This window comes from Oryzias melastigma, linkage group LG4, assembly GCF_002922805.2.
Source record: "Oryzias melastigma strain HK-1 linkage group LG4, ASM292280v2, whole genome shotgun sequence".
NCBI classification, from domain to species: Eukaryota; Metazoa; Chordata; class Actinopteri; order Beloniformes; family Adrianichthyidae; genus Oryzias; species Oryzias melastigma.
This window is the reverse complement of record NC_050515.1, coordinates 16,396,974-16,420,760: the sequence shown is the minus strand read 5'-3', so window position 1 is coordinate 16,420,760 and position 23,787 is coordinate 16,396,974. Positions and strand designations below refer to the sequence as shown.

The window sequence follows — 23,787 nt, the reverse complement described above, 5'->3', positions numbered from 1 at the left end:
TTTTTTTTCTCAATGTGACAAGAGGTTGATTTATATCCTTTGTGTAATTTCATACAGGAGTCATTATAGCACCTGTGATTGATGCGTATCTCTCCATCATATGCTGAAAACAACTTGTCCACCGCCAGAAGGAGGTTCAAAATGTTGTAAAGCTGACACAGATAGTGCACGGTGGAACACAATGACACACAGTCAGTGTTTTCATGCACAAAACGTAATCTTCCATTGTGCCAATCTGCCTCCCCTTTCAGTAAAAACAAAAAAAAAGAAGAGGGGCGCTGCGATATGCTGGTAGAGATTCACAAACAAAGAGCGCGCTATCGCCTCGGTGTTGACGCCACGAGGTCCAGAGCTGTCAAATGTATCTGACCTCCATCTCTGCCAGATTACAGAGCAGAACAAAAACCTGCAGGAGAGGAAGAGTAAGAAGGTGGATATAGATCAAATGCATGTTCAAACAAACTCAACTGGCGTCAGCTTTGGTATACAATAAAGAACAATGTCGCCTAGGCAACGCAGGCAACCCTCCTGCTGGCTCTTTGGGTGAAATTCTCCCATCTTCCCTCCGTTTGTTGATGTGAAACTACACTCTGTCAGTGGTGTGGTTTGTAGTTTTGGGACGATGTGATAATGATGGAAAAAAATCCTACATTTAGAAGAAACTGAACACAAACAAGACACTAGATTTTGATTTTACAAAATTTACTTGTTTTCTTTATCTGTGCATAGCCTCTGGATTAGAAAGCAACACATATGATTAGAAGAGGAAATAGAATGACTAAATCTGGCTCCTATGAAAATACAAGACTAAAATGAGCTGATATGTTTATGAAAATTAGAAAATATAGAATATATTTCTATGGAGCTAAATTGGGGCCAATATTATTTGAAACCCAATTAAAACAAATTGAAAAATATATTGGTGTTTGGCCAAAAAAAGTAAAATGTCAAATTTTTTGCTATTCTAAAATAAACTCTTTTTTTAGCTTCAAATGTTCTGCTTTTTAGGCTTTAAAACTCAAAATTTCAAAACTTTTTTTTAAAGTTTCAAACCTTTTATTTCATTTTCGAATCTTAAAATTTCAATTTCAAAACTTTTGGCCGCGGTGTGCAGCGCTGGGGCGGAGCTAACGCGAAGGACCAATCAAAATCGATGAGGGTGGTATCTTCATTCACTGGCTCTGAGATCTTGGATAATTAAGTGCATAAGGATGTTTTCAATGCTTGTCTGTAACACAATAAGATGACGATTTGAACGGGCTAGAACGTGTTTTGGACGCGCGGTTTGTGCGTGATAAATTTAGCTTTTTACACCTGGTCTTGGGACAATTTCAGACTATCATAATACAGACAAAACATCAATTTTCTGACTGTAATCATTACAGTTCTCAGAGTCAGTGAATGCACCGGGACTGAAGTTACCACCCTCATCGATTTTAATCGGTCCTTTGTGTTAGCCCCGCCCCAACTCGCCAAAAGTTTTGAAACTGAAATTTTCAGATTAACAAATAAAAAAAGATTTGAAACTGAAAAACAAGCTTTTAAATTGAAATTTGGAGTTTTGAAACCTAAAAAAACAGAGCAATTGAAGCTGAAAACACTTAAGTTTATTTTAGAATGGCAAAAAGTTTCTGACATTTTTAATTTTTTAGCCAAACACTAATTTTTTTTATTTGAGTTTCAATAATATTGGCCCCAATTTAGCTCCATATATTTCAAGCATCTCATTTTGAACTAAAAAGCTTTTATAAAATAGGAAACATTGTATTTATAGCATGAGATTCAAGTGTCTGTATATAACAAAGTGCAATAAATGTGGTTTCCCGTGTTCCCGTCAGGCCCTCAGCAGAGCCTCCACAGAGAAAGGTAATGGCCTCACGGTGGGAGTCCTCGCCGAGCCGCTGAGAGGGCTCTTGACAGCGTCAGCGTGAAGACCTGTCTGGCTGTTGGCGATGTCTGAATTCCAGCTGCTGGCTGTTGCGGGATCAAAAATCCTGCTGTGTGAACTGATGTCTGGTTCAGCCGGATCTGAGCTTGGATATGCTGAAGAATCGCCGAACGGCACGGTTTCTGTCAGTTTCAAAGGGGTTTTTGCGGAGCGTCCACACGGCATGATGCTGTCATTATTTATGAGTTGTTGTGGAGGAGGAAGAGGAGGAGGAGGAGTGACCTCTGGCTGAATTTTCCCTCTGTCTCTGGAAGCGCTCTTCTCCTCCTGCTCGTAGCTTTGACATAACAAGATGTCATTAGAGCCACCTCCTGTGGAGGACCTGCTCTTTAGGTGGAAGAACTCATTAAAGTGAAGGCCACTCTCGTAAAGAGGCTTGTACTTATACACGGGCAAACAGCTGGACGACGACGGGTCCTTATTGGGAGGGTAACCATGGAGGCCGGAGGAGACGGGCAGAGCTGGGAGGTGCATCATGGGGAAGAGGGCGCAGGCGGAGAAGGAAATCTCACTCTGCAGCTCTCGCTGCAGCATGGTGTTCTCCAGCTCCTTATCGGCGAAGGCCCGCCTCTTCCTCATGCGGGCGCTGATGGAGGAGCACGGGAAGTGGTCCCTGTGCGGCTGCTTCGACCAGCAGGAGGCGCCGACCTCTGGAGGCGTTGCTGGTTTGAGCCCTGAACATGAGACCAAAGGCAAATTCTGCTGTTAGAAATTCTTTTAATCATAAAATTCTCCAAAATAATTAACAAACTTCGCTGTAAAGCCCTTTGATTGTCTTCCTCTGCACGAAAATGACAAAGAGGTCTGTAAATAAGACAAACCTTCGCTAGACTACAACTAGCAAACCGCTATTAGTGCACACTATGGATTACAATAATGACCTCTTGTTGTGAAGTCACGGCTCTGAGGTCTGTTTCAGTCTATTACATGTCTTCTCCTGCTCTGCTGCATCCAAAAAGATGAACTGCTGGTGCAAAGGTGCACAACTACATAAAGTAAAACCTTCTCTGTAGTGTTTTAATTCTGATAATTAAGTTTTTAACCAGAATCCCACAACCTATATGTCTTAAAAAGGCATTTTTCATGTTGATTTGAAGCTTCTGTTTCCAAAATCTCCTCTGAGGGGGCGTGGCTTTTGGCTTTAAATTGTGAAGTTGAGTCTCTCTTTTAGGATAAAAGCTTAACATTCTGTTTAGATTTTGACTAGATCATATAGGGAACCAATATCCTTATGTGCAACTTAACAGAAAGTTTGATCTAAACACATAAATCACCCAAAGGATTTCTTGATCCTACATACATTTCAAAATATTCACCATGAAAAAAAGCAATAAATTGACTTCAGTGATCTACTTATCTTCAAAAATAGGCTCTATTTCCTCACAGAGTCTGCGAGAAAAGATAAATGTTAATAGGAAAGGGGATGTTAATTAAACTTTACCCTGCAGCGTGTTCTTGGTCATGATGCTCGGCGGCTCGGCGGCTCTGGAGTAACAATGGTACGAAGCTCTCCTCGGCGGAGCTGCACACTTGACCCCTCTTTTGCTCTGAAGGAAACAATGGGATTTAGAAAACTCGGACATGATTATATTACAATGCAGACACCCTCCCACGGCTAATTAGGAGCAAGTGATGCATATGTAGGACATAGATAGAGATTGCATTTGTTCAAAAGAGGCACCAGCTTAACATCATTTGTTGTTTTCAGACGACACAAATTGCATATATTTGGAATCAGACGAATTTATTTTAAACCAACAAAATAAAATTATTTGCTTAATTTGTTCTATGTTATTCCTAACAATTCTTTCTTTGAGAGACTATGAGAGAATTTTGTCTGATTTAAAGGTCAGGGAAACTTTGAACCAGCCAGTGGAACAAAAATCTTTGGACAAAAATAAAGCGCGCTCGTGCGTCAGCCTTATTTTTATGAGGCCCTTAAAACTTTCTCTGCTTCCAGCCTGAATGTCACTGTCATCCTTGTCATATTTGATTTAAAATAACACTCTTGACATTACTGTTTTCTCTCTCTCTATATATATTCCATCATAAAGTTGCAACTTGAAGTTGTACACTTTGGCTTTTGTGCCATATTGCGTAATCTAAACTCCCATGATTATAAATTCATTCAGTTATTAAAATACTACTTTGAAATTTTGTATAAAGTTTAAATGCACTCACCTGTCCTGGTGCTCTCCTCACCTCCGCGGCTTGCTGCCTCCGCAGCGCGACCTGCGCCGCCATGACGCGCTGCCGCTCCACCACCAGCAGGCAGCAGGCGCAGCGGCAGTCCCTCCAGCGGCAGAAGCGCTTGTGGCCTTTCAGGCACGACACGACGCCGTGGTTACGACAGCGGGCACATTTGGGACTCCGGGTCATCTTGCGTAGCTTGTGCTGGTGGCCCTGTGGAGACGGAGCGTCTTTATTCCCTCCGGGCCCGCCGCGCTGCCGGTCGCATCCGTCAGGACCGGTCACGTCAAAAGCCTCGACGGATTTGAAAACATCTGCTGTGGTCTCCTCCTGCAGGCCTCCTTCCAGCCGAACGGGCATCTACGATCAACCCACAATAGAATTTCACCCTGATGTGACCACACTCTGGACTATGCAACATTTTCAAGACAGTTTTACGCACGCGCGTGGCGGTGGCGCACAGCTTCATGAAGAGGTCCCGGCCATTGACCTGCATGAGGCGATGCGCCCTGCAGCAGCCTGCTGCCCCCCCACCTTCCCAGACTGGAAAGTTTGCAAACTTGAACGGTCCCAGCTGCTCACTGACGCTCTTTTACGCACGGAGGATTCGGCTCCAGGCGAGCGCAAATTTGGAAAAGCAAGTTCAGAGCAAACGCGAATCCCTCCACATTTAAGTGTTTCTGTACCTGCGCGCCCAGCCCACCTTGGAAGCTCCTCTCCTCTTTCAAAGGATCGTCCCGCACACGTAGATGTGAGATGCCACTTCAGATAAACAGCAAAATAAAAACTTTTAGTATATATTTTTTTTCTCAAATCTGTTATCCACAATAAGAAACAGCAATCCTATTAATGCGTCCTCCAGAATTTATCTTTGGGAAGTGTAATTATGTTGATTTACATAATATGGACCAATTACGCACGCGTAAAGAGGAGAAAAGGGCGAGGAGAGGGGTGATATTTCCACATTAAAATATTCACCTTATGGCTCCTATTTATGCAAATAACCTTAAATAATTCACTGACTCTGACTAATACAAATTTGGCCTAAAACAAAATATTTGAAATTCATAAGTGCAATAAAAACATAATCATTTCATTTTCAGTAACGATTCAGGACCTGAATAAATATTTGCGATGAGAGTGAACTTTCTATTGCATATTAAATGAAGTCAACTTGATTACAGCGCAGACTTTAGGGGTTTTTTCCTCTCCTCAGCAGCGCTCACTGGAGGCAGAGGTGTTTATCCAGGAGAGAACTGATGATTCTACCAAGTTTGGAAAGTGCGCTCCCTACTGGACACGTTATGTAATTGCAACTGGGGCAAGAAATGTTTGAAAACAAATGCAAGCTCTGAGTTTGGTGGGGTATTTGCAAAAACAACCCCCCCCCCCCCAAAATGAATAAAAATTCTTAAAAGTTGGAATTTTTTTCTTTAAATAAGGAAAAAAAATCTACCGATGGGGCAATAAAAAATCTTACCAAGATTTATTATTTTAAGAAAGCAAATATTGTCACTAAGAAAATTTTCTCTCAAATTAAGATTATTTTGACATTGAAAAACTTTTTTGACAAGTATTTTTTTCTTAAAAGACACAAAATAATCTATCCTTTTTTAAAAAAAAAAATCTTTATGAATTTCAAGATTTTTTTAAAGTTTTTGCTGTAATTCACTTCATATTTCAAATTTTAAAGCAGAGGTGGGCCAACTCTTCGACTCTTGGGCCACATAGAGTCCTAAAACTTGACAGATGGGCCGGATCGGACGCTTGAAGTGTTTTGGTAAGTGACCACATCTGAGAAAGAACATAGAATCTGGACAAAAATATGCTTTTTTTTATAATTAAAAAACAGCTGTTTTTGTTCCTATTAGTCCATCAATTGATTGATGTCCTTCATGGAAAAACACACACACTTAGGAAACCCTGTGTTGGAATGATCGGAAAAATGAAAACACACATGAATGTGAGAAAAACAATAAATCTTCCAACGCAACATGAACGCAAAATAACCTTCTAAACACAAGTCAGTTTATTTGTGGTGCACCATCTAATTGGAGACACCAAAATTACAGGGAAATATAAAACACTACAATGGATTATCAATAAACACGTTTACCTTAAACGGTCACATGACCCTTTCATAGACATAATTGCTTACTTTCCAAACTGAATAAATGTTATAGTTTGCAAAATCTTGTGAAATAGGAAAGCAGACATAAAATCGTATAATCCTGCACATGATGTCTAATATATTTTTATGCGGTATCAAAGGCTCAGGGCTCAGGTGGCAGAAGGCCATTAACCTTTACTCTTAAATACAGCCTTAGCTGCAGACAGAAGGGTTTTGGCAGGAAAGCGTTGTCTTCAGCTCATAAAAGGGAAAAACGATCAGCTTTTAAAAAGCTGAGTGGAAGCCAAAGACAGATGGTTCTCAACATCAACTTCTAATCAACTGCTGATCTCTGCTTTTGGTCCAGGAACAGGTTATGGAGTAACAATCCAGGTGGACCTCCTTGTTTGTCCTGCTTTCAGGTGTTACATTCTGCAGGATCTTGAGATTTTTTCCCTTTCTTCACTGTTAGATCAAGCTTTTTTTTTTTTAAATGACAGTAATAGATTGATCTTGCTGAATAATATAGAAACAATTTTCAACCCCCAAATTTAAAATAAAAACATAGATTTTGTGGGTTTTGGTGGATGTTAAGCCAACATAATGCCTTTGGATTGTTCCAAAGCTTTCGGACAATTTAGAATCTGAGCATTTGAACAAATCTCCACCCTTTAAAAGTCTGGTCACAGTGACCTGTTAGTTTCAGTGGAGCCAGGAAGACGTGAAATAAAGATGTTCCCGGAGGCGGTGGGCTAAATGTCTTTTAAATGAAAACAACAGTGGAAAAAAAGGACTTTTATGATCAAATCACAGCCTTGACATTGGGCTAAAAAAATGATTCAAAATAAAAAAAAAATCTGTAAGTATCTATGAATGCTAAAATAAGACTTATTTTGGAAGACATTCATTTAGATATAAGTATGAAACCCTTTAACATTGGAGATGTCACTGGCGACACCTAAATGACACACTCTTCAACGTAACTTCTAAACTGTTGACATAATCAACATCAATCAGCGGAATCTGATTTCCAAATGCATGTTTTCATGTCGTCCTGATTAATCCCAATTTGACAAAAGAAATGCTCAGAAGTGCAGCTTTCAGATTAAATTCCTATATTTATATCTTCCATCATAAGAAAAATGCTTCGTGTTCCTATGGAGGGTCCTCTTCGTGTGTCTGTTCCTGAGGATGGTCGCCGCTCATCCCCCTACTGGAGGAGGGTAGCCAGGACTACTTCCCTTAATGTTTTCCTGTCCCTGGGGAGAGTCCCCGGGACTGCCTCTCTCTCACCAGTTCCTGAGGAGGGGCTCTGATACCCCTCACATCCGTCTTGCTGCAGGAGCTCTGTTTTCTGGACTTGTTTTGGTTTTGCTTGTAAGGGTACTCTCCTTTTTGGTGTTTGGGCATCTGGGATCGGCCCTTTTGGGGAGGGGTACTGTGAGGATTCTTGGGTTTAGTTTGGATTTTGTTATATTTGGTCATGTTCTAAGTTGCCCTTGTCAATCACACCAGTTTCAGGTTTGTCATGATCCACAGATGTCTTAAGTTCAGTTAATTGCCCCAGCCTATTAAAGTGTCTGGTTTTTAGTTACTCATTGTCAGGTCATCTGCTCTGTTCTGTTCAGTCACTATTTTTGTTGCTCCATGGGTTTATGCCGTGTTTCAGTTTCTGTATTAAACGTTTTGAGTTCCTGTCACCAAGCCGGGTCTCCTGCATCTTGGGTCCACCACCAACACTACAACAAGGGAAGCAAATGTAAATTAATACCGGTATAATAAGAGATTAAGAAATAAACAGCATTTCTTTGTTAGGACGTGCCACATCTGAGTAAGATGCAGTCAGGTTCTCTGACTTTGACACCCCTGTGTTAAAGAATTAATTAATCTGGGTTATTCATTCTTGTTTCAGGGGCGACTAAACTTTGCTAAAGGTGGAGAGATAAAACGTGGCGTCTAACCACCGTTACAGTTTGTTTTCCCACACAATTTATTCATCATTTTTAATTTCCCACCTCATCTTCCAGCTACTTCTTCTCCCAGATAAAAAGTCCACCAATGGCTGCACAGGTGAAAGGCTACGCTTGTTAGATAACATGCGTGCTTTTAATGCAGTGCATCCACAGAGAGCTGCTGAGTGCCCCCTCCCTCACCGATAGCATCCTGTTTGCTGCTGCCGGCAGCAGATTGCCGTTCTCAAAGCCCCTTGACTCTCAGACAAATTGCCTGTCATAAGCAGCGCTTTGGCGCTCTGGCATTCTCGTCACACGCCCTCCTCTCCCCTCCTGCGCCGTCCTTCATTGTCCTGTGGTTTTACTGACAGTTTTGCTCATGCTTTAACATTTATGTTGCAACAATGGAGTTTGACAGACTCCTTGGCTTTCCACCATTCGGGGTGTCTGCCCGTCCTGCTCTATCTCGCCTCTCTGTCAGTGACAAACAAGCACCATGCTGGGCTTCTCAAGGGCAAGATGACTGCTCCAACTTTGTGGAGGATTTTCAAAGGTGAGGTGTGATTTCAAACCCAATATTGAGCAGAATGTTAATTCACTTCAAAAGGGGGAAAACAGAAAGACTCTGGCCTTCACAAAGACTTTAGCAGCTTTAACCGCCTGCTCTCAAAAGAGCCAGGAGACGCTTTGGCTGTTATCAGTTTGGAGACAGGACTGTTAAGCTGACAGCATTTTTTTCCCTGAGAGGTTTAACCTGCACCCCAGAGAGCTTTTGAGCTGTCAACCCTCCTCAGATGGAACAAAAACCAGCTTTAATAAATAACGGTATAAACAGCTACACCCTTTTGGGGGCTTTCTTGGTTTCATGTGCAGAGCTACAACACAAAATCTGATAATGTTGTCTGAATCGCTGGCATTTTCCTGATTCACTCGCCTTTTTTACAAGTATTAACTTCTGTCACAAAAAGATGCAATCAAACACTCAAAAAGGCTTATTTTGTGGAAAAGATGGAAGGTAAAATATACAAAGGACGAGATGGACGCAATTTCACGCTTGTAAATCAAAAGGTGACATCAAACTTTTTTTAGATTATATTTCAATCTCACTTATGATGAACATGATCTGCATTTGATGTTGTTTTTTAATGAGGAAACCTGTGGACTGTTTGTAAGCTACGGTACAGTGGCCCTGAAGGACAAATCACACCAACAAATAAGTTGATTCAAACACATCAAAGATTACAACAATTAAAAAAGCAAAAGAAAAAACATTGTAAAAATAAAAACCAAATTCAAATTAAATGACTGCATACCTAAAAAAAAGTTTTATAATGAGGTTATAAGTTCTTCTTTTGTTTCTTTTTCTACCATTTAATTTAGAGTTTCGAAAGATACTGATACTTCATATACTTTAAAAAGTATTTATTAACGTATTTTTGTGGAAACTACAAAACAAAAAGAAAGTATGGTACGTTCTCAAGGACATCACTGATTGGAGGATGACGTTTGTCCATCATTTCAACCAAAAGTGTTATTTGGCTTGAAGTGACCAGGGCCAGACTTACCATTAGGCAAAGGTAGGCGATTGCCTATTGCTCCCAAACACATTGGGAGGGCCCCAAGCTAGACACTTTAAATCAATGTCTAAAATTATTTCGCTGCTCATTTAAATATGTCATAAAAAACAAAACAAAAAATCACTGAAATGACATAAGATTGCTCATGTGAAAGTGTTTTCCCGTCCCTGTGTAGCAATGGACTATTCCATCAAGGAGAGGGGATGAACTGAGAACAATGCTCAGGCTGAATTTTAGGGAAAATGAATCAAGACTTTGAACAGACCTGAGTGGCGAGCAGGAATATAAACAGTCTGCTGAAGACGTGAGCAGAGGCAGTTAGTACTCTGGAGAGGGTTCTCTCTGGTGGTCGGAGGAGGACATGGCAGGTTGGTCCCTTATAATTACGCAGATAATACGTATTTGACTTAGTCTATGTGCAATATTATGTAAATCTTAAGGAAAACAAGACCATTCCGCGTATGCCTAACGGACTTTTAACAGACGTACCGCCGATGTATAACTCTGAAATTGCGCAAATGGTGCAGATATCACACTAAGATTAGATAATTGACGCACGGCTCACTAATGTATTGCATATAATCAGTCAATAATTGCCACGGTTCATGTACAGTTTGCGTAATGTGAGAAGGGTATATAAATTGGCTGATCTTTCAACCCTTCAGCAGTCTATACTATACCGCGTGGGGGTTTCCTGCTCCCCCCATCCAATGGGCGGGAATGCAACTCCGGATGCGCCCTGGCCCCCTTTTGAAGATCTCCCCAGCAGCGGGAATCCCCCCTGGTGGGCTACCTCAGCTGGCGCTTAACTGGTGCGGACCAGGGGAATTTGACTGTTTAATTAAAAAAAAGCATTTTAAGGTCCCTTGGCGGGTGCTGACCATGGTGCTGACCTGATTTCTGCCCAGTGCTTTGAAGAAATTCAATAACATAGGTTTATGTGTTCTTTGCGTGGTTTATTTGTACATCTTCAGTGGTTTTAATGTGGTTTGTTCATGATACACGTATTAAGATTTCATGTAAAGACCACAACTTTTCTCACTTTTTCCTTGGATATTAATGTATTAACAATTTTCATCTGTGCAATATGTGCAAAATGTACAAAGTGGCTGTATGATATGGCCTTTAAGTGAGATTAGATTTTTTTTTATAAAAACAGTTCTTGAGATTTGCTTTTGCACAAGACAAATTTAAAAAACCTCTAAAGGGACTAAATAAATAGTTTAGGAAAAATTCCGGATGTTTTCTTAGACAGGAAAGCAGTCATAAAGCATATTTGTGCAAGGTGAACAAAGAAAATGTTGTATGTGCATTTTTTTTTAACTGTTTCTAGGTAGGTCAAAAAGACCACGAAAGCAGTCCATTTACCTTTTTTTAACTGCTTTCCTGAAACCAATGATGTCTGGCATGTCAGGGAGCAGAAATGCTGGGAGCTGTCACTGTCCTCTCACCAGAGTTAGTGAGAATATCCTGCTGGATCTGAGGCACAAGCTGCACCTGATTCATCCATTTGGGAGGCGCTGATATTTTTGCTCAGTTGTGGGCGACGCTGACATGAACATCCAGCCAGATGCAATCAAACAGCGCAGCAGCGAATTCATCAGACCAGAAATAGTCTGAGATCTGAAGGCGCGAGCAGGCTTCATTTGATGTTGGAGTGAATATTATTCAATTTAACGTTCTTCTTTAGGTTGAAACACGTTTTATACATCTTCCAGAAAAGTGAGTCCTGAGGCTGTACATGAGTGTTTGTGTTACTTTGTCCAAATGTGTTTCGTTTAGGATTTGTTTGATGGACTGGAGACAAACTTCCTACATTAAGTTCTCCTTTTATTTGCCTTTTTTGATCCTTTTTGTTCTTCCTTTAATCCAGTCAGATTTGAGCCTTTCTTTAGGAAACTCTTCCAATAGCTGCAGGTTTCCTGAAAAACTTCAAAGTGTCTGAGTAAACTTTCATTTCTAGGACTCTGAAGTTGAACATTTTGTAGGGAAGATGTTTACCTTCACCTCAGAGGGAAGTTTTTCCCTTGGAAGAGCAAAAATGCAGATATTTAATCCTGTGTTTGAACCCAAATCAATAGGTCTCTTCTTTTATGCCAACATCCATATTTTTCCTTATACTTTTTAGCTCCAATATTTTCTTTTTACCCTTTTAAGTATTCCAATCAAATAAAGTCAAGGGTGGACACTTGAGTTTTTTATACATTTTTTTTTATTTTATTTTAATATTATTATTTGTGTGTGAGATTATAAAGACGGTGTCAAGCCTTCAGATCTGAATCAATGCTTTCTTTGTGGGTCATGTCAGTGTCAGGCAGGTGAACTCTGATCCAGACAGCCGTGTTTTATCTCTGCATGGATTTAACCCCCTCCCTTTGCAGTCATATTTCATCCTCATTTTGGCATCCGCACAGGGAGCAGTTACAGCCTCCTGAAACTGAGTACCACACCAAGTATTGATCGAGTCTGTTTCCAGCGCAGGTTAATGAGAGCTTTTAAATAATGCACAAACAGCTTCACTCTGTTCACAAAAGCATCTAAACCTTCTATGGATGACCTCACAGGTCATCTTTTTTCCTTTCATCTATTGTTTTATCTCATCTTTCCAGCTACACCCCAGCATCCAGACGTTCAGCTCCCGTCTGCTGCCGAGTCGTGTGCAACATCACGAGCGGAGGAGCCACCCAATTTAGTCGCTCCTTACACCCTCCATATCAGATTGGATGTTTCTTCAAGTTTATTGGCTCCTCTGTCTTTCTGAATACACATCCCCCCAAGGGTGTAGAAAGCAATATCCCTTCAGACGCACAAAGCAAAACACTCTCCGTTGTGTAATTATTTTGCATAATGAACTTTCAGGTGAATAAACTTTGAATTAAGCAGCTTTTTTAGATAAAACGCTTTCTTACATCTTCAGAAATGTTAAAAAATTCAGTTTTTTTTTTTTTCTTTTTTCATTTTGCTTACATTGCATTGTTTCTGCAGGTGATTTGAATGGATGCCGGGACCCTCCATTGCAGCGGATAAGAAGAATCTACCAATAAAATAAATGCTACAAATTAAAAAAAAGAAAAAGAAAAACACTACAAACAAATGAAAAAAAAACTGTTGCAATTAAAAGAAGTGCTGGTAGAAATAAAAGAAACGCTCTTGAAAATAAAAAATAAAAAATCACTCCCGCAAGTAAAGGAAATAGTGCTGCAAATAAAAAGAACGATACAAATAAAATAAAGTGCTACAAGTAGAAGAAGCATAGTTGCAAATAAAAAAAATACTACAAATAAAACAAAGTTGCAAACAAAAAAGCCACAATGGAAGTGGATTATCGGGGATAAAAATATAAAATATTAAGAAGTACAAATAGTGACATTGACATTTGGTCCGTTTGCTGTGCATCTTTGTTGCATTCCAGATACACATAAAAACGAGCGCATACAGAAGTTTTATTACCAGCTCGTCAATGCCTCAATTTAGCAGTAAAAAGCTGGAGAAACAAGAAACAGTTCCAAGTTTCAAAATAAAAAGACTTCTGTTGTGCTTTCAAAATAAAACTATAAAACTGTATTTAATATTTCTGTTGACATACATTTGCACCGGAGAAAACACTGTTTTAATTTTCTCCACCAACAACTAATATTCAATTTTGAAAGTGGAAAAACATAACAAAGCGTCTTTTTTAATTGAACAGTTACTTCTTTGATCCGATTGTTGGTTTCAGCCACTATGAATTTGTACAAATTTGAGCTAATTCAAACAAATAAAGTCAATAATCTATTTTCAAAATTAACTACACGACTTGGCTTTTTGTTAAAACAGCCCAAAAAATAATAATCTTCGAAAGCTTTAAGTTATTTGCAGAAAAAAAATCTTTGGATTTTGCTTACAGCGGATGGGAGTAAACCTCTGGAGGCTTCTCTGAGATTCTTTGGAATGCAAATCACATCATTATGACAAAATGTGAGATTATTCTTGGTGGTCTGTGGCACGAGGGAGCTGCGTTAAACGCCTGCTAATATCATGGGATTCCATGGAAAACATGATGGAAAGACTTAGAGAAAACAGCAAATCTGTTCTTAAACTAAAAGTTTTGATTTCGTAGATATTTTTTTGTTTCAACAGTTATTGTTTTGCCTGTGCTTGGGAGCGTCCCTATAAGCTCGGCTGCTTCTGTCATTGCCGCTACTTTTAAGCCGGTAAAGTGTACCATCTCCACGCCTCTGCTCTCTTTTATGACATCTATGCATAGATGCATTATAGATGTTTTCACACTTCACTGTGTCTTCCATTAAACCTACCCATGAATCAAATTAAGCTTTTCTTCCTCGTCTGTCAGATTTTTCAAAGCCCAGTAAAAGGGTAAAAGGGGCCCCATGCTGTGGTCCCGATGAGCACAAAGAGAATCAACAAATACAGATTTTCACAAATGGATTAAACATACAGTTGCAATAACAGTTTAATCAGAATCTAGTGGCTGCTGGAAAACACATTAGCATACAGAAATATGTTTCAACACTTATTCTTCTGCTAATTGTTGATTTCTCCAGCCGGATGGCTGCCTCCCCCTGGATAATGATGCCGTAACCGCCGCCCGTATGGAAGGAGAATGAATCGGGAAGGGAAGGAGGGGGAGAGGAGGCATGGCAGTCAGGAAATGAAAGCTAAAAGGCGTCCATTTGTGGCATCCTCCAACGTTTTTCTTCTGATAATTGAAAAGCTTGAACCGAAAACACACACTGTTGGCACAAGTCTTATAACGAAGACGTCATAATTAGGAGGAAAAATACAGAAAATCCACAAGACAAGATTAGACATTACTGTACTTCTGAATTGATGTGTAATATTTAAAAGAAGCCTTGTGAAAAACCTTCAACCGTTTTCTTCAACAACCTTTTTTACAATTTGCATAGAGGACTGGTGTCCTCCTTCCTCAATTCCACTTTGAATCAGCAAACTGACACTGATGTTCCTTGAACTTGGAGTTCACCTTCAGCGTCTACAGAGATCGCTCGAGTTCTTCATCACCGTTTCAGCAACATATAAATGGGGAGGGGGTGTCTACAGTCCTGTGGACGTCCTTCTGCATAAATGTAGTCCCAGAAATAAGTTATTTTTTAGCGTGGTTCCCATCAGGTCACCAATCACCATTTTAACAAACGGACTGACCACAAGACACGCCCACAAAGAAGATACGACGTTGTGTTCATTCAGATGTGGTGCTGCGTCTGTGACACACAGGGCCGGACTTACCATTAGACAAAGGTGGGCAATTGCCTGGGGGCCCCCAACACTTTGAGGGCCCCACTTAAAAAAAAAAAAAAAAGAAAAAAAATCTAAAATAATTTCCCTTCCTATTATTATTATTATTTAACTCTGTCATGAACTCAAATCAGTAAAATGGCACAAGACTTCTCATGTAAAAGTGTTTCATCCTCCTCCATCCATCTGCAGTAATGGAATATTCCGTCACACGACGTTGGCTGGAAATTGAAACTATTTCATAGAGATTAAAAAAATGAGGTAAGATGAAGCGTAGCCATACAAGTGGTGGTAAATGATTATAATCATACTTTTAATGCGATAAAAAGGAAAAAAAAGAAACATCTCACACAAAATTATAAGTTGAAAAACAACAAAACTAATGTGAAAGAAGACAGAAAAAAAAAGGAACAACAACAAAATCAAATGAGCGCAATAATAACTCAATAAGAAGATGAGAAAAGGCAAGAAAAAAGAGAGGAACGGCAAAAAGAGGGGCAGAAATAAACATTTTAAGATTTATTTATTTATTTTTTTTTATCTAGTAACCACTTTAACTGCTGCAGAGGACCCCATGTCATTGTTTGCCCTTTGACCCCCAGACTGCTATGTCCGCCACTGGTGAAAGAGTTGCATTTTTTCCAGCTCTCCAGACTTCCAGAAAACCTAACAAAGCTATTTTTCCCAACTGAATAAATACATACTTCCTAAAAACAGTTTTAAGATAAAACACAACTTTATCTAATCAAATATTCCGACTCAATTGAACATGTTGATCTCCTACAGGACAATTTCACTGTAATAACACACAAATGTTTACTGAAAATTAATTTATTCAAATCAAACACTTCCTATGAATTGTTCAACAAAACAATTCATTGCATTTTGTTCCCTCATATAAATTCTGCATCAAATATTGCTTTGAAGATGAAAACAAGACTCAAGCAGAGGACAAAGAGTTCTGAAGACTCAATATGACTTTCTTTTTTATTTATATTTGAATAGTTTATTCTAAACCCCAAACCCTGCACTGCGTTTATAGAGCATTTAAAGTTGTTTCCCTCTTTTTATTCATGGTAACAGTACATTTTCTTTAGTCAAGAGGCTCCCTTTTGAAGTTCAGAATCAATCACGACATCACATGCAAATTTATCACAAGGTCATAGTGCACAAATGAAAAAAATTACAAAGTAAGATGAGAGATTTCATGTTTTAAAATCGGATCATTTTCTAACGTTGTCCTTGGAGGTATCCTGAAGAAACGGTTCAGCTCATTTTCCAAGACTTTGTCTCCACTTGTGATGCTTTTAATTCTGATTCAAAATAGAACTTTCATCAATGTTATGTGTTTTTTTTAATTCAATTTGGTCTGAATCATCAAAAAAATGAACATTTTGATCCAGATTGTTCCACCAAGGCTAAATGTCAAAAGTCTTATTTAAATAATGGCATACAAGTGTATAAAAGTATTATATGAGAGTTCAATAGATTAAAATACAGTTTGTATGTACTAATCTAAATTGAGGATCAAATTAGGCTTCTATTTGAAAAAATAAATAAACAAAAAATATTTTTAATAATTCAGGTCAATACACTAACTGACTTGCTACTTCCAAGTGCAACAAATATAAACATAATTATGAAAGACTTGTAAAAAGTTACAATATTTTTTAACTATAGCAAAAATGTACAATATACACTTTTTTTTTTTTTTTTACCAAACAACAATCTTTCAAAAATAACACAGAAAACAGACCTGTGTAAGGAAAAAAAAGTTTCAGTTGTGGTAAAAATAAGACAACATGGATATTCATAAAAACCAAGAATCAAACTTTTCGTTTACATCTGACCTATTTTGACAGTGAATGAACAATTTGGTCATTTAAAAAAAATCCAAACCTAAACAAGGGAAGAGAAGGTGAGGAGTGCAGTGCTTTACCCCCTGACTTCTGTCCAACTTCTATTCACAATTCTGCTGGTTTTTACAAACTTTTTTTTTCTTTGATATTCTAGCATCTGAAAACCTTTGATGAATGCTGGGAAAAAAAACACATCAAAATCTCTTCCACAGTTTCAGATAATCCAGGATGATCAAAGAAAAATAATTTCATCATGACACCTAAAGTAGTTATGGAGAATTTAAAGGACTTTGATAACTTTGTAGGAGAACTTTCTTCCTATATTGATAATTAAAACACTCATTTTGAACTCGAATCAAACTAGCTTCTGCAAGGTATTTGCTCAGAAGGGAAGAACAATTTAGTCCTCTTCTGAAACTCCAGTGAGTATGCAGACCTGCACAAGCATTTATGCTGGTACTAGATGTTTAACCAGTCAGGGAACTCGGTTTTATTCAAATGAAGCTGACCCTTGACCTTCTGAAGGATGTGCTCAGATGAAATAGATGTAGTAATACATCAGCAGGCAAATAAAGTATATATTTTTAAAATGTCTCTTTGAGGTTGTAGCTTCTTTTTTTTTTGTTTTTGTGTGAAATGTTCTCGCTGGAAAATGAATATTTGAAAACAAATCCCACCTGCGAATGCTAATCTTTCAGGAATTAGCATTTTAATAACCTTTTCCCGCCCTGTTGAGGGACACATTGTGAGTTTTGATCGGTCACACTTTGTTTTATGTCATGCTCCATGCTCCCCGTCACCACGCCTGCTTCACGTTTGGTCATCTTTCTCCGTTTGCATGTTTGAGCGTCTGCTCCTCATCTGGTCTGCTTGCTCTCAGATTCGTCCTGTTCATGCTTATCCAGTCAAGTTTTAAGCTCCTCCCACAGACCGGGTCTCCTGCAGTCTGGTTCCAACGCCGCCCTTTCTGACAAATATTTGACAGATGTGCTTTCTTCTCTCAGGAACACTCCCTGTCCTCATCAGGAGAGATGTGGCAGGCTATTATTTGTGACAGCGTGCGTCACTCTGTGTGATAAATTACAATGCTCCATGATGACTATTTAACACAGAGTTTGAATCCGAAAGAGTACAGTGATCGTTTCAAGTACGAGAAGTTGTTAAGATGAAGTGCTGGAAATGGTTTTCTCTCACAAATCTAATTGTCATGTTCAGATTGTTAACAGTATGTGGATATAATTGGGATTCATGAAAATCCAATTTTTTTCATATTTTTTTGTTGATTGTCTGCAAACTGCTCAAGTACTGTGATGACCACGATGTCTAAAATGCATTGTGGTCAAACCGTTGCACCGCGCCCAACATTCAAATCCACTGATCACGTCTGAACGGTGACTGAATATTAAAAGGAATTGCTTTCAGTGTGAACCCAGATTGAAAAAGTATTGGTTTGTTTCCTTACACTGTGGGCCTGTTGGATTTCTCTGTTCTTCGTATTTGTATATAGAAGTAAAATGACAATATTATAAATTTAAAATACTTAAACACTGTGACAAAGAGGCTAAGACATTTTGATATGCAACATAGATTATTGATAACAAAGAGCAGGTCAAGACAAGACAAAGTCAGGAAACAGGCGAATAAACAGGAAGGGGTCAAACATGGAGAAGCAACAGCGAATAAATGCTCAGACTGAATGTACTGAAGAACAATTCAAGACTTCGCACTGAGCAAAGTGGAGAGCAGGGTAAAATACAGAACGGTGATTAACATAAATGGGAAACAGCTGGTGGCAGATGCATGATGGGATATAGAGTAAAGAAGGAAGCAGATGCAGTCAGTACTCTGAAGAGGGTTCCCTCTGGTGGTTGGAGGAGGACATGACTGGCTGAACCCTGGCACACCAAAAGGCGATTGTTACGTAATCAAATAACATAAACTCTAGAGCTCCGGTGTTAAAGGGTTAAGGTCAACAAGAACACAAAAAGACAGTTCTGACTTCAACCAGAAATGTGTGACCTCTGTGCTGGCACCGTATAGGCTGGGGCTGTCACTTTAGTTCTAACACACAATGATGCAAGTTCTGCAGATTACCCACCAAGGACAATCTCTAAATTCAACTCCCCTCAAGTATGTTGGCATGGAGACTGGAAATCACAGAACTGAAACACCGAACAAATGAAAAAAGAAAAATCTGCAGGGAGGGAAAGCTGTGTGACAATTTCAGAGGTAAAACCTAAAACATTATTCCCAGTGATGAACTCACTCGTCATCCATCTGGGAGTTTCTCTCTTATCTATTAGGGTTGGGCTTTGTGATCTAAACCTATGGAGACTCATTTCAGGTGAACTAAAATGTTTGAAAAACATTGGATCTTGATCTGTTTACAGCCACAGCAGAACCGAGGAAAGGGTTTCTATAGGTGTAACCAGCGAGTCATACTTATGAGATCAAGAGGCGTTTCAGTCAAGAGACGCCGTTTAACCCACATTATCTTATCAGAGTTCTGTTGGTGTGATCCACCGAACACATTCCGGCAGATAAAGTCTTTGGCAAACATGAAGTAAGTGAGCAGCCTCAGCTACCGCTGCACTCTGCTGCACATCACTGAGCTGATTGTGTTTAGTGATGATCCATGCCAAGAATCGGAAGCAGCTTCTAGCTAAAGTGGCTAAAGTGTAAAAAGTTGCTGCTAAAATGACAAGAATGATAAAAAAAAAATAAAAAATAAAATCTGCATGATAATAGAGTGAAAGATTTTACAACATTAAAACCGTAGAACTGAGTAAAAAAGTAAATATTTTATGAGAATAAAGTTATAATATTATAAGTTATAAAATGAGAATTTACTAGATTACTACTTTATTCTTGCCGATTTATGGCTTTAGTCTCAAAATTACAACTTTTTTCCCATGATTTCACAACTTTTTTTCTGGTAAATTCTTGACTTTTTTCTCATAGTTTTACAAGCTTGATCTGGTAAAATTTTGACTTTTTTCTCATAATTTAACAACTTTCTTGTCAATTTGTGACTTTGTTCTCATAATTTAATTATTTTATTTTCATAATATTACAACTTTTTTTCCCCATAATTTTACGACTTCTTTCTTGTGAAGTTTTCATCTTTTTCTCATAATTGCAAAAGTTACTCTTGTAAAATTACAAATTTTTTCCTCATAACTAAACAACTTTTTTTTATTAGAAATGCAACCTTTTCCCCATAATTTTCTTATTTTTATGACCTTAATATTTGACTTTTTCCCATACTTATGCAAAGTTATTTTGGTACTATAGATAGATAGATAGATAGATAACAATAATAATATATATTATTTATATATATATATATATATATATATATATATATATATATATATATATATGTGTGTGTGTGTTTTTCTCTCTCTTTCATGGTGGCCCTACTACCCTCCATAAAAATGACAGCATTTCCATCTGCAGGCCTCCTCTGCAACCCTATGTGACAGATGATAAAGTCAAGAACTCACAGACAGGTTAACGTGTGACATTCTGTTTGCTCAGCTTTACTTTGCTGCCTCCTGTCGTCCTTTCAGTCAGTCGGGAACAGGTCGTGCATGAGAATCGGTGTAATTTTTACACTTTGTTTAGTCTGTGTAACAAGGCAGAGAAAATGGAGTCCACTCAGGCCTGTCGGACACCATGGTTTTTAGTATCCACTTCACCAATTACCAGCTTCTAGTCTCTAGGTTGTGCACACGCAGACGCACATGGGTACACACATGCATATTCACTCATGTGAGTGCAAATGCGAAAAAACAAGACACACAGTTAAAAGGAGTTTAAAAAAAAGCATAGAGAACAGGGGAGAAAAAAAAACATGACATGCAAACTCAAACTCTGCTTTGGCTGCCAAATGTTTTCCTGCGACAGCTGGCAGGATTCAATTTGAAAATTATGCAAATGAGTTTCAGGCCCACTGGATAACTGACAGGCTCTCTAAGTAGCCATTAGCATACGGTGGGCTCTCATTGGCTGGAGCGGTGTCAGGATCTTGCAACATGTGACACGGATACATTTGCAATTTTATGAAAAGGTTTCACAGAGCAGGACATTTTCAAAGTCAAATTGGACAAAATAGATTTTCAGAGGAGCATGAGCACATGACGTTTTAGCGTGTAACGTTTTTATCTCACTATACAAAGTGAAAACAATTTATTTTTGCCTTTTTTTAGAGGCACCTCAATAAATACAATTGTGTTTGTAGCTTTGTGTAATCTAATGGATGCGTTTTTGTGCAAAATTCCCAAAAGAAAGCTCAAAACTAAAAGTTAATTAAATGAGATATATACTGTAAAGCATTAGCCCTTCACAAAACACTGCTTTTTATTGGTGTCCCTTTACAAATCCTGTTTTTAATAAGAAAACCCATAATGTTTTTAGCTTGTGAAGTGGTTCTTATGGCTGATGGCCCTATACTGTCATGAGTACAAATTTTTATCAGAGTGCAAGGACACATATTCATCTGTCTCGCTCACATTAGAACAGCTTCTTATGGCCCTAGGGTTGACTGCAACCAACAAATGCAGTCCATTTTCAAGCTTGAAAGTCACAGTTTGCACAATTAGCAACGCTGTGGATAAAAATCTCCTCCAGCTCGCCACATGTCTATAATCACCCTTTGACTGTGACTCAATGTCAGCAGCAAGCGGACTGTCTTACATGACTGTAAGATAACTTCCTGTGCTGCTATAAATGAAAGTATCACTCAGCAGGCAAAAAACTTTTTCTATTTTTTTTAAAAATCTCTTCATGTCTGCATCAAACAAAGTTTAATTCATCTTTTTCTAACGTTCCTTAAATTTCCACACTTCCCCCTCATGCATAAATACACTGCGGACCACTTTTGAAGTGGAAATGTTTTAATTTCCAACAGCCCTGTAGGGGTATAAGATTTATGAACATCAGTTTGTTTGTGATTTTTTTCATTATTTACGTTCACTGACGTTCTTCGGGCATTTTATTTCCCCTCACATCCAAAACAGATGTTTTTTGTTGAAATCTGGTTAAAGTGCCGCCCTCACTACTGAATTTCTCAACACGTTATTGTTGAGTTCATCCTTATGAAATGCTTTGAAACTTCTGAAAATGGTACAAAAACCAGAGAAGATTTTTGGAGGTCATATACCTTTTTAAAGGCAGAAATTAGTAACAGGAACACCATAACTGCAGCATGAAAATGAATGGTTGGAATGGAAGTTGTTTCATGAGCCCAACTGAACTGAGTTTGACCTTTAAATACGAGAACCAAGATTAGGCAGGAAAGGTAGCCCCGCAGTGCCAGTCATTGACAGAAAACAAGCTTGGTGAGGCTTTAGATACAGAGTTTTTAATCATAAGCAGATTTGAGTCTTGTTGAGACGACATGAAGCGTTGGCAGAGGTGCACGCTTGTCTGAGAACGTGTGAGAGCACATGACACAATCGGTTCTATCGCACATGCAGCTTGTGTTTGTTGGCTCTGCTACTGCAGCCTGAGTTTTCTCTTCTGTGATGCCTACTGGCAGACATGGGCTGTAATCTGTTATATTTACCAGTTTATCTACTTGAGAAACTTCTTGTCAAAATTACTCCTCAATTTTTATTACATTTATTATGAAAAAAAAGTCAGTATGGTCTGTATTTATCTAGAATATTTATTGTTCTGAACATTTGCCTAATTTATTAAATTATTTTAATTGAATGTTTTTAAATTAAATTAGTTTTAAACATTCATTAACCTTTTTAGCTGCTTGTCCCTTTCAGAGTCACAGGGCTGCTGGAGCCTAACCCTACTGCTGATGAGTGTACATAGACTGTATATAAGAAACAGTCTATGTGAGCGTAGGAAGGATGCACTCTGGACAGGTCGCCAGGCTGTCTTAGGGCCTCAGTCACACACTCTCATCCACACTTAGGGAGAATGTTTTAAACATGTTCATAATTAGAAAAGATGGATATTATATATATATCTATATATATCTATATATCTCTATATATCTCTATATATAGAGGTATATGTATCTATAGATAGATATACATATATAGAGAGATATAGATATAGAGTAATTCCCCCTTATTGTGGGGGTTAAGGACCGCATGCGCGAATACGGAGAACCCCCTGTCCGTGTCTCACCCCCCATTCCCCAATGCTGAAGAATGTCCGTTTCTGATTCTTACGTATCAAAAACACTTCTGATCATGCTTTGTAAAACATTTGTTAAAGAGTATTGGAGCATTGGTCAACATAAAGAGTTTTTTTTTCTTTATTTTTTTAATCATAACAAAAGACTGTACTGCAGCAACAATGTCACTCTGTTTGTGCCTTAAAACCAGGAGCGCATGCTTTCTCCTTCACCCAAAATAAATAGAAGACTGCTCCGAATGATCTTATTTTCTTCCTTAGCATATTAGGTTTTTAAGTCAGCTGATGCCATTTCTCGAGGGGCGTGGAGAGAGGATGGGGGCAGATGGACGCTTTACTTCTCCGCGCTCTGGAGTGGACTCTGCTGAGCGGAGATACACCTCAGCACTGCAGCATCTCATTTGGATCCAAATATTTTATTCAAGCGTTTTGAGTTGTCTAAGTTTCTGTGACAAACCGAAAGAGTCAAGCGACTAAAAAAAGAAAAATAATCTGCAAATACGTGAAACTGCGAATAAAGAAATGCGAATACGCAGGGAAACTCTCTCTCTCTCTCTCTCTCTCTCCATATATATATATATATTACATGTGTGTATATATATATATATATAATCTACCAGATATATAAATGTGTATGTGCATTCATACTTATCATAATACATGGTAGTGTTTTTCATATATTATTATTTGCATATGTAAATTTGTTAATTCACATTCATAAATTCAACTTCATAAA

General features: G+C 38.5%; 1 protein-coding gene across 1 annotated transcript; it reads right to left on the bottom strand.

The window, feature by feature from the left end:
* Positions 1 to 1,600: 1,600 nt before the first annotated feature.
* dmrt2b (doublesex and mab-3 related transcription factor 2b) lies at positions 1,601 to 4,728 on the bottom strand. The gene is made up of 4 exons (XM_024278232.2): positions 4,581 to 4,728; positions 4,130 to 4,498; positions 3,390 to 3,495; positions 1,601 to 2,622 (listed from the first exon to the last, which is right to left on the bottom strand). The coding sequence occupies exons 1-4, from the start codon at positions 4,632 to 4,634 to the stop codon at positions 1,835 to 1,837; spliced, it is 1,317 nt and encodes a 438-aa protein (XP_024134000.1). The 5' UTR covers positions 4,635 to 4,728; the 3' UTR covers positions 1,601 to 1,834.
* Between the last annotated feature and the right edge of the window lie 19,059 nt (positions 4,729 to 23,787).